Below are 12,161 nucleotides of genomic sequence, written 5' to 3'. Positions count from 1 at the left end.
AATGTGGATCATCACTGGCTACAACCAGGGGATAATGCATATGACGTAAGACCCTAGATCCCAAGCGGTATACTCGGTGATTCGGATGCGGAGATAACCTACACGTATTGAACTTTCCGAGATGCCAGTAGCATATGAAAATCACAGAACATTGATGAAGGTTAGATCTCCTTGATGATAAATTTGGAAGCCTATCAACTAAGCATTGGCAGACAGTGGTCCATTGAACTGAGCAGTAGTTTGCTATGGAGCTGAACTCAAATTCAAACAATCAATATCTTGACCTCAAACTAAAGACTCGCAAAATACAGACAACAAAGGTTTAGGCGCTTCTGTTTATGATATATTCAAGAGGAATATGGAAATGATAGACATTGGTCACGTACACAGTGAGGAAATATTGCTGTTATGTGATATCATCGGTACGTTTAGTGAAATGCAGAGGAACTGGTAGTAAACATTAGACACACACAGATTGCAATCAATAAATCGGAAACTTATTTCGATAATTCGTAACATAAATATAATTTTACACACGTACGGGCTATCAACCAGCATTGCTTACGATTTTTGTGAAAGCAGTCTGTGTACCAGTGTCGCAAAATATAACTGGATATGTGCAAAGAATGATACTTCACCGAATATGTCTAGTTGATGAATCAAATGAAAAGGATTTCATAACTTTGCTAAGAAATATAATCATTGAAAAAGCGTTATAACGGATAAATAGTGTAAAATTCTACTGACATATCATTGAACATACATCATCAATAGCTATTAGATCAGATTGGTTTTACTCTTTTGAAATATCACAGCATGTTCCTCACGAAATCTCTCTCCAAAGTCCGCTCAACTAACGGCAGCGGCAATTGCGAGTTGGGCACAATCTGCGACTTGTAGTCTTGCTGAGACGACGCCTGGGAACGCTGCATTTTCAGTAAATAGTCAGGCGAGGTGATGGTGTTAAAAAACGGGTGAAGCTGCTCCAAACACCGAAGCTTGGTCACGTTAAGAAGTGGTTTTTGCGGTACGACCGTCAATCGTCTTTCTCGCCGGCTTGGATATAGTTCGCAAAACAATTTGTGTATACGCACGCAGTGCGGTATAAAGCCGGTTTCGATTTTATCAGGATCGATGTCGACCGGAGTACCAGCGCCGCTAGGCTGATTTTTGTCGATAGGATGGTAATGATTAGTCATAGAGTCACTTTGTGTCGCATCGACTGTGACATCGCCAACAAAGCTCCATTTGAACAACTGAAATTGCGGCACACACCGAGAAGGCAAGCACAAGATCAAGTCCAACAATTTGCAAGCCGCTAAATACATATCGTCCCAACAAGTCATCACAGTTTTGCGATCGACGCTACTCTGCGACGTAGCCTTTCCGAGCTTAGCCCTAAACCGAGACCTTTTGCTTTCAGTATTAACGGCCGGCTGCAGGGCTTGCTCGAGCTGCGTCATCGCGTGGACAAGCTCTGTGAATATCGTTGGCCACAGAGACGTCAGGCTGTGTGGGGAAATACGTACTAGCAGAACCCTGAGACACAAAAACACCCTGCACTGTACCCCAGGGATGTTGTTCAGCCTCAAGCTTTCGGCGAGGCGTTCCTGAATTTCCGGCAACTGCCTCTGATATTGATCCACCTCGCTGCTAAACACGATGAAAGCCAGCCGTTTGATGTGCAACGCACGCAACTCCAGCTCTTGCTCTTTGTTTGAAAACAAACTTAGCGTCGGCGTGGAACCACCGGTTTTAGAAAGCGTAGTTCTCGACATAATATCCTTGAATGTGAGCTTGTCGTGAGTCATCAGGTTGTCGACTATGTTTCTCCAATCGTCCGCACACCCGGGCGGCATGTGAAAAAACGCGCCGTCCATGAACAGCTCGATCACTTCTTTACGCCAGGCGCGCCGCGTGTACTGAAACCCGCTTACGCTAGACAGCAGCGACACACAGGCGCCGTAACTGGGGCTGTTGTCTTTATTGTGATTTCGTAAATACGGTGTTACATTAGTCATGATCGGCACTAGGATCGGGACAATCTTTTCCTTCTCTTCACTGCTGTAGACAACGTCAAGCAAATTAGCGACTACCTCCGCGAGAACACTCAGCGCTTTCACGCTATTCCGCAGATTCACAGAGCTTATCGCGGGCTGAGCGATCTGGTGTAGCGACGTGGGCCTCGCGAGCCCCTCGGATTCCGCCCGGTTCTTATTCTCCTCTGATTTCTGCCCCAAAACCGCGACCATAGTGTCGGAGGAAGACGCGTGCAGTTGCGGCTCGTTTTGCGTTTCCGCGTTAGCATCGGTCAAGTCGAGAGACGATTGCGATTCCGTTTTTCTGTGCGTCTTCACAGAAGTTTCGGGTGCTTGCGGACCTGGCAGCACCGAAACTGTTCTTCTAATCCACGTGCCTTGCTCGAGAGAAGACCCGGCGATTACGTTACAAGCCTCCACACATTTCGCCACAATGTCCTGCAGTTCCTTCTGCTCTTTCTTCCCAGTAAAAGCGACCGCGCGCTTTACATACTCCGCCACTACATACATGAGCAGAAAGTAGCAGTTTGCGGTGACGGGGTTGTCCGCCGTGAAATAGCATTGGTTGTTTTGAACCGGTCCTATCGCCAGAGTTTCTTGCATTATCGGAAGAAATCCGCTCCAGTTTTCCAGCAGGGCTCCGGGCTTCAGCCTTCTCATGTAAAACAGCAGCATTTGCAACAGGCTTTCGTGTAGGCTAGTGTCCTTTCGTTCATTGGCCGTTGGCGGTGGGTTTCTGATGACTTGTTTCACGAGGGAGAAGAACATTTCTGCAGATAGCAGTTTGACAGCCATCAAGAGATCAATAATATGATCCAAGCTCGGATTAGGCTTCGCCAGGGACGAGGTTAGCATCGATTTTGTGAAATCAGACGGGGTCTTGTCTACTTCGCGGTCCTGCCACACCAGTGAGAAAGCCACCAGCAAATACTCGCCGTAGCGAAAAGCCATCGGGCCCAAAAGCTGTAGTATAGCATAAGAAACGCCTTTGACTTCGTCACCAGATACTAGCCTGTCCGCATTTGCCATGACGATGTCTTTCCATAGGAAACACACACAAGACACTATCCTCGCCAAGTTATTGAGAATTGAAATCTTGGCGGACCGCACGCCGTCCGAACAGTCCACGTCATTAGAAACGGACGTGGACTTGTTCCCGTTGGACATGCTGAAAACGTTCAGCAAATTGAACCATCCGAGACTGTAATTCCCAGTGGATTGTGTGGTTTTGGAGGACACCAGCGATATCGAGTCAGCCTGTAGGTTGTCAGCAGATATTTTTTCATTCCCGTTACTGGATTCTGTCAACAAGCAGTAATGACACAGTCTCACGATACTGCCGATCGTATTTTCGAGATAGCACGGAGGCAGCGACGGTCGTGATCCTTTCAATATCATTTTGGTTGCGTTCTCTAGATTTAAACACTGTTGGAGCAAGACTGGTAGCACCGTGCCGGAAAGAGCAGATCCCAGGCAGTCCAAAACCGAGTGTAGGCCGATCGAGCATTCCTGGTGAAGCGAGGGGTGGTGTTCCAAGCGGTAAACTTCTAAAACGGTAGACACAAAGACTTTTTGTGAGGCTAAAGGCAGGTCAGAGTCATACTGGTGCGAAGCGGACAGCAGATGACTGAACAGCCTGTGTGATCTCTTCAATGTGGGCTTGACGAGACTGCCGCGTTTCTTGTTCATGACCACGCCAGGGCTGCCCGCAGGTTCATCATTATTTGTACTGTGAGGCTTGCGGTCTTTCGAGAACGCGTACCTCTCGAGCATCACCAGCTCGAAAACGAGTTCCAAAAAGTGTGAAAACATGGCGGCAATGTGCGCCACGTCGTTGCCGAGGTACCTCTCCACTAAATTATCGCTACGGCCGAAACGCGCGGCTTCCTCGTCAAAATTCAAGTTCGCATCGTGCCCCGAGTAGTTCGACAGGCTGTATTCGTCTTCGGCCAGGCGCCCGTGGTTTTTTAGAGCGAAAATCGTCGTCAAGAGGCACGTTAACGCCACGCTCTGCACTTGCTGCCGCTGCAAAACCAGTACGACGTACGCAGAGAACTGCTTCGCTGAAGACGATTTCGGCCCTTTTGCACGGGCCACGTCTTCTCGCGCTAAATTCCTAAGCTCTCTCACTATAAATTTCAACAGCCTGGCGGCGACAGTGTGTATCTCGTGGTTCGAATCGGCGCCGTTCGATTTGGCATCGTGCCGAAACGCCGATCTCAAATAGTACAGACACACGGAGATCAGCGCCTCGATCAGCATTCGGTTTTTCATGGCGCCTTTCAAACTGGCCGGCGTCGCCTCATAAAAAGACCTGCCCTGTTCGATCGACCTCTCGTGCCTAACCAGGAGTTCCTGCACGAGGTTCGAATAAGAACTTTCGCTCGACGACAACGAAGTGGTGCATGCCGAGTATATAAATACAGATGGATGCGCAGAAGCGATAGTGAGAACAGCCCGCAAGCCATACAGCACGCGACCGGCGTCGAACTGTTCTTGATAAATCAAAACATGACTGAACAAGGGGTTTTCGTTGGTCACGAAAGACGTATTGAGTTCAATAGCTTCTGTCGCGAGCGAAGAACCGGCGGAAGAATTGTCATCTGCATTGTTGTTTTTATCGTCATTATCGCCTAAACCAGCCTCGTAATGCCGCATCGCTTGCGCGATAACCAGGCTCACAAACCCGGCCGCCCATGAATTCAAGTCTTCTTCCTCGGAACTTGCGAACGCGTCAGCATTTTCGAGATCATCCGAAAGCGTGAGTAAAGCTACAAGACGGTCGTACCGGCGTTTCTCTCTGTCTATCTGACGATGTACCTCGCACAGTCCGGTTGAAATCGCAGACTCGGCCGACAAGCCCCGGTAGTCGGCCCACGAAAAAGGCGCCTCGTCGAATTCGCCCTCGGAGTCGATGCAAGTCTGGCAGGCGGCGCCCTGTGTGTTTTCTTCGTGACGTCGAACAAAGTCGTCTATCCTGTCTTCGTCGGGCGCAGTAGAGTTCGCGTCGCGGAGAACGTATTGCAGCGACTTGCGATTTGTGTTTTGCTCGAGCGTGATCAAAAAATAAGGCTCTAAAACGCGAGGTAAGTCTCCCTCCTCCAAAGCTTGCCGTAACCAAACCGATACCGTTGTAGACGCTAGCGCATTTCCTTGGTCCTTCGGACCAGGCCGACATGGAAACGGAGCGCACCGGCCTGCGTCAAGCTGGTCTAGCACCGCGAAAAGGCACCGGCTCAGACACTTGTCCTTGCCGCGATTCCGCGAGCCCGCTCGCATGTGACGCCAGAGCTTTGCAAACTTTTCAATTGCCGCCACCCGCTTAGCCTGATCTAAGTCTAGCAAGTCGCCTAGCAACAGACGTTCCACAGCGTCCGATGGGCAGAGTTCATGCAACTCGACAAGATTTCGAGACAGTGACCAGCGCTGCAGTGCAGACCTGTTGCGGCCTGTAGGCTCATCCGCTAGTTCGTTCCAAAGAATTGCTCCGGCCTTTTCGACAAAGTCAGTTTGTTCAAACACAAATGCGATTTCGTTCGCCGTCAACGGTGCCGGCACTACTACGGAAATAACGGCAGCCGCAGCGCTACCGTTGTTGCCGTGATGCGCCCGCGACGCCGCCAGCAATTCCAGCACGGCGGAACACGCGGATTTCCTAATCTCGTAAAAGTAATCGGACTCCTCGGTGGAGCCAGGCGGCGTAGACTTGATTTCTTTATGGCAGGAGCACGCCATAAGGCAAAGTAGCCATTGAGGGACAGCGTCGGAACGAGTTTCGTTAGACGAACGAACAGCATTCGGCGTAGACAACGTGGGGAAGCAACTGATGTCTATTAAAAGCCGGCAGGAATCTTGGAAAGCTTCCAACAGCACTGAATTTGAGCTGCCACACGATTTGAATTCGATTCGACACGCGTTATCCGAGATAGGGGAAGGCAAAGGTTTCTTTATGGTTTCAATAAACCGCGACATACCATCTACGTCGCTGATGATTTTAGAAGATACGAAATTGGCGATAAAATCCTGAAATGATTTGACGCAAGACAAAATAGGCGACTTCATCGCCGAGTCGTCGGATTCACGTTCGTTGCGAACGGGCTGAATGCGGTTCAACATCGCGGTGGAGATACGCAGACAATTGGCGACGTCTTCCTCGGACATGGTACCGCAGCTGACCGTCAATTGCACAAACAATTTGTTGAGTAACTCGGGAAGGTACAACGTCTGAATGTCTACGATTGTCTCTATCGACACGATGTCGAGAACGGACTTTATCACATCGCAAATCTCCGACACAGCAAAGACGGATTCGTCCGGTTCCAAACGGTCGGTCGACGCGACGCACGATTGCACAAAATATTCCCCGAGTACATTCCAGATATAGTCGCTCTCGAAAGAGTTCACAAACAGGTTGACTAGTTTAACGAATTCTGACAAAGCCCGGCCGCAACGATCGTGCGAAGACTGTGTCGTAACGCACTTTTTACACCGATGATCAGCGGATAGAACTTTTCTATAAGTGTTATCTACGGTTTCAATCAAACGAATTAATCCCGGCATTATATCGTTCAGCACAACCGGTCCGATATCTGATTTATCAAGAAGACTAGTGAAGATACGTAGCAATCTTACTTCCGTACCGATCAACGAATTCGCGGTCTTGACGCAACAGGCACCCCGAAACTCAGTTATGCCCGTCGAAATTCCGTCGCGTAACGCGTTGGTCAAAATTTCTTGCGCATATTTTTCGAAATACTCGGACGACGCACTTGTAGTGCTGCTGCTAGACTTTGTCAGGTCTATGCACATCAGCCACGAATAAAGTCTGCGGTTCAGAGACATGTCCCTGCGCAGTAATATATTTACCGCGCAAGACATAACTTGCTGGGCGTCGGATTTTGAAACTGGTAGCGACGACAGGGGGAGGCAGAAGATTAGAACATCGAGAGTGGCTCTCTGCGTTAGTACGTTCTCGTCTTGTAGCGCTTCGCATAGAGCGTGAATCATTATATCGACGTCGAGCCCGATGAGATGGAGCTGGTCGTCTGTCATTTTCTTTTTGTCAAATTGTCTGAAATGAAAATTTTCCAATTACATCGCTGTCGATTACCTACTGACAGATATGCTCCGACATGTGCCTATGAGTGGAAAAATCAAAAATGGTATTCTCCTCAGCCTGTAAGGCCCAAACATATTCCACAATCCTTCCTCAACATCCTACCAGAATATTTAAATATAGACCGAGTGCAATGGTTTCAATTGGAAACCAGAAATACCTTAGAAATGACTATATGGGCCGTCTGCAAGATGAACGAGGGTATAAAATCTGCCACACAGTGTTGTAAATACATTTTCCTCATACCTCAGGAGCGACGTATCATATTGTAGCTGAGACAACAAGGCGGTGAATTCGGATGGCTAGCAGCCAGCGGAGGCTCATGATGATAATCTATCTATGAGATGTATATTGTATGTACCGTACCCTATTAATGCACTTGGAGCTTTGAGCACGACATCAACATTGTGACTGGGAGTTAAATCGTAACAAGTTTCGAATTCAATACTAAATTATTTCATCATGTTATGATATACTGCCTACTTCAATGTCTTTATCAGCGGGTCTAAATGCTAAAAATGAATAATTTTTTGAGGCTTCCGCCAATTTTTAAATAATTATAACAATTGATAGCTCCATTGATGTGGAATTCCGATAAGATATATGGAGAAACTTAAGCATCAATATCAAGCTTGATGCATAAAATAACGAATATTGTTTTTTAGCAAACCCGCCATTGCTGAGTCCTCTATAACATGGCATCTATTAGAACATTCGATAGATAACTTACCTCAAAACCAGCTGGGCAGCTGCTAGACGAACAATAGATCCAGTCGGAGAGCATAGGACACACCGCCACAAGCTGCTGTAGAAATATTGCGGACCGACATTTTTCGATATCGTATTCAGCAGCAGTGTGATCCTATCGAAATGCTCAGACCCTTCCTCAAGACCCGATAATAATCCAAGAAGCATACCATCCAAGCTTGGACGTAATCTCTCTCCAAGCTGCAGTAAATGGGTTTCATACACATTCAGCAAAACCGGTCTCACTTGCATAGATGCATTTGCAAGAAGAGAGAATAGCCCCGCACCAAATATGTGAAGATTCATTTCCAATTGTCTCTGACCAATTATCTTAAAAATAGTGTCGTATACTTCAAGTCCTTTTATGTGGACGCCGCCTGGTAAAGCAGGATGGAGGCATTGTGCAAGTCTTTTTCCTATGGTGATTCGTTTGGGGAGAATCTTGTAAGACGTGTTCGACAGTAGTACTTTGTTCAATTTGACGAGAGCAGAGATCAAATCGGCCCACTCTGTCGAATACTCGAAATTCTTCAAGGCTTTCTCGATTTGGCTTGCGTAGCTGCGGTACTTGTGGTCATCGTAGAGTTTCTGCTCGTCCAAAAAGGACATTGCAAGATGTGGCTAAAAAAACTAAAAATAAACTAAATGCAGTCCTGCTCACTTCCTAACCTAACAAAGAAAAGAAATTGTCAATCTGAAATTAGTAGGGAGACCTGGCTGTATAGGGATGGTCAAAGGCTTGGTTTTGGGGGGGGGAATACTAGGGTTACGGTGTGAGACGCGTTAGGGACATTAGGGTGAGGTTATCATTGGGGTTAGGGATTTTATGGTTAGGTTGGGATAGCGACATTAGGATTTGGGCGAGGGATATTAGGGTTGAGTGAGGGACATTAGGGTACAGCTAGGAGTTATGAACTTTGTTAGGGTTGGCGGTATTGGTTATGGATACAGTATCAGTATAGGAGTAGCCTATATCAGTTTATCAACAATTTCATCATTTCAAAACGCCACAAAACTGTGATACAATGAAAAGATAGGAAGGTGGCGAAACGACTTGGAGTAGTCTTTGAATCAGACACCCACCTTGACATAGACTAAGTAGAGAAGAAGTACGCACACTGAATGAAAAGTAAAGCAACCCTAACTCACCCCCAACCCTAACGTCCCTACCCTCTCTCTCAAAGCAATAAATTTTCAAGTGTTCATGGGAAACAATTGCTATGTTACTAATCCGAAATTCGTCAAGAACCGACTTCACTGGCATTCATTCAAACTACCATGCAGTGCTCAAGTAGTATAGGTGCAAGTCTTCTTGCACAGGTCATTGAACTTGTTTGTTTTTTACTATAATACTATACAGTGTATTACGCCAGAGTGGAATTGGTGGCAACGTCTTGAAGAACTTTCTGTTTAGGCTAATTACTTGATTATTTTAGGCGGAAAAGCTTTCATCGCGCAGTATCTATTTCAAAAAATGAATCGAAATTCCATAGGGGGTATCATGTATAGGTATATGCTAAACATATAGAACAAAGGACACTGTTATTTCATTATATGACTAAACTTGCCACGTTATTTCGAACTAATACATCCAGTTAGAACCGGAAGTTGATTTTTTTTCATTTTCCCATTTTGTTATTTCTACTTATTATTATTGGATATTAACAATATTATCTGTTTAATCGTGTTTTGTGAAGGGTGGTAGCAGCTTCCAAGACCAAATCATATCGGTCCACCCTTTCCATACTGTTGATCTTTCAGATACTTCACTGCTATACTGTTCAATTGCAATATTATTGACGTCCAATAGACCAATTTTCGACTGACACTATCACAATAGTCTGGACCCATAACTCACTATAGCAACAATAGAGTTGGCAATCGAGTTGCCTGATCTTTATTGCGCAGTAAAATTTACCAAGAGAAAACTTTAACATTTTTCTCTTTACCTGTGTTTCCGTACTAAACAAGATAACATACTGAGTGTCATGTGATCTTGGCCATCATGCCAGCCCATCAATGCTATGTTGAAAACACTCAAGTCGTCCTGGCGAAATTTCGGCGAAATCTTTGTGATCATGTGAAACACGATTTTTGACATGACGAAATATTAACCCTCAACTTGACGATTCGCCGATTGCTCCATTGAAACGGATCTATCCTGTGTCGAAATATTCCGATTTTCACTAAATACACATTCGGGCATACTGTCCTGCTTAATTTTGAATAAGATTAGCAACTTTTACGCTATATTTCGCTCTTGTTTGAGTACCGAACTGCCGATGTACAGCAAATGTCTATTTTCACACTGGATTTGAGAGTGTACCTGACATACAATTCCGCCAATGGACACATCATCGGAAAGAGCTTGCAAAGTGCTTTATTAAAAATCCATTTTCATTTTCAACTTCGTCCTGGTTAAGTACGATTACGAGTACCAATGAAGCATTTCATTACGCTGTCGACCATTGCGTCGGAATCAGTTTCAACGAACGGAAAATGCCGAATTCCGGGCAGGTTTTTGAGATTGTGCCTGACCTGCGATTCCTATAATGAACACATCATTGGAAAGGGCTTGCAAAGTACTTCAATAAAAACCCATTTTCGTTTTCAACATCGGCCAGGTTAATTAGAAATAAGACTGCCAAAAATACATCGCATTGCGCTGCCGGGCATTGTATCGGGATCAATTCAACGAACGGCAAATGCCGAATTCCGGGCAGGTTTTTGAGATTGTACCTCACTTGCAATTCCTATAATGAACACATCATCGGAAAGGGCTTGCAAAGTACTTCAATAAAAACCCATTTTCATTTTCAACATCGGCCAGGTTAATTAGAAATAAGACTGCCAAAAATGCATCGTATTGCGCTGCCGGGCATTGTATCGGGATCAATTCAATGAACGGCAAATGCCAAATTTCAGGCGGGTTTTTGAGATTGTACCTCACTTGCAATTCCTATAATGAACACATCATCGGAAAGGGCTTGCAAAGTACTTCAATAAAAACCCATTTTCATTTTCAACATCGGCCAGGTTAATTAGAAATAAGACTGCCAAAAATGCATCGTATTGCGCTGCCGGGCATTGTATCGGGATCAATTCAATGAACGGCAAATGCCAAATTTCAGGCGGGTTTTTGAGATTGTACCTCACTTGCAATTCCTATAATGAACACATCATCGGAAAGGGCTTGCAAAGTACTTCAATAAAAACCCATTTTCATTTTCAACATCGGCCAGGTTAATTAGAAATAACAGTGCCAAAAATCCATCGTATTGCGCTGCCGGGCATTGTATCGGGATCAATTCAATGAACGGCAAATGCCAAATTTCAGGCGGGTTTTTGAGATTGTACCTCACTTGCAATTCCTATAATGAACACATCATCGGAAAGGGCTTGCAAAGTACTTCAATAAAAACCCATTTTCATTTTCAACATCGTCCAGGTTAATTAGAAATAAGACTGCCAAAAATGCATCACATTGCGCTGCCGGGCATTGTATCGGGATCAATTCAACGAACGGCAAATGCCGAATTCCGGGCAGGTTTTTGAGATTGTACCTCACTTGCAATTCCTATAATAAACACATCATCGGAAAGGTCTTGCAAAGTACTTCAATAATAACTCATTTTCATTTTCAACATCGGCCAGGTTAATTAGAAATAAGACTGCCAAAAAATGCATTGCATTGCGCTGCCGGGCATTGTATCGGGATCAATTCAACGAACGGCAAATGCCGAATTTCAGGCGGGTTTTTGAGATTGTACCTCACTTGCAATTCCTATAATGGACACATCATCGGAAAGGGCTTGCAAAGTACTTCAATAAAAACCCATTTTCATTTTCAACATCGGCCAGGTTAATTAGAAATAACAGTGCCAAAAATCCATCGTATTGCGCTACCGGGCATTGTATCGGGATCAATTCAATGAACGGCAAATGCCAAATTTCAGGCGGGTTTTTGAGATTGTACCTCACTTGCAATTCCTATAATGAACACATCATCGGAAAGGGCTTGCAAAGTACTTCAATAAAAACCCATTTTCATTTTCAACATCGGCCAGGTTAATTAGAAATAAGACTGCCAAAAAATGCATTGCATTGCGCTGCCGGGCATTGTATCGGGATCAATTCAACGAACGGCAAATGCCGAATTTCAGGCGGGTTTTTGAGATTGTACCTCACTTGCAATTCCTATAATGAACACATCATCGGAAAGGGCTTGCAAAGTATTTCAATAAAAACCCATTTTCATT

At 45.3% G+C, this 12,161-nt stretch overlaps 1 protein-coding gene across 1 annotated transcript; it reads right to left on the bottom strand.

Annotated features, from left to right (window-relative positions):
• Positions 1–321: 321 nt before the first annotated feature.
• LOC145447996 (protein DOP1A-like) lies at positions 322–10,085 on the bottom strand. The gene is made up of 2 exons (XM_080326305.1): positions 7,886–10,085; positions 322–7,110 (listed from the first exon to the last, which is right to left on the bottom strand). Exons 1-2 carry the CDS (start codon positions 8,509–8,511, stop codon positions 810–812), a joined length of 6,927 nt encoding a protein of 2,308 aa, XP_080182431.1. The 5' UTR covers positions 8,512–10,085; the 3' UTR covers positions 322–809.
• Between the last annotated feature and the right edge of the window lie 2,076 nt (positions 10,086–12,161).

Source organism: Botryllus schlosseri, chromosome 10 (genome assembly GCF_051294905.1).
Source record: "Botryllus schlosseri isolate E-star chromosome 10, Bs_hap1, whole genome shotgun sequence".
Lineage (NCBI taxonomy): Eukaryota > Metazoa > Chordata > Ascidiacea > Stolidobranchia > Styelidae > Botryllus > Botryllus schlosseri.
This window is presented reverse-complemented; position numbering and strand designations above follow the sequence as displayed.

Coding starts and splice junctions, on each gene's coding strand:
- LOC145447996 (XM_080326305.1), bottom strand. CDS start 8,511: ATGTCCTTTTTGGACGAGCAGAAACTCTACGATGACCACAAGTACCGC. Junction 7,111..7,885: donor GCTGCCCAGCTGGTTTTGAG/GTAAGTTATCTA, acceptor TTTTCATTTCAG/ACAATTTGACAAAAAGAAAA.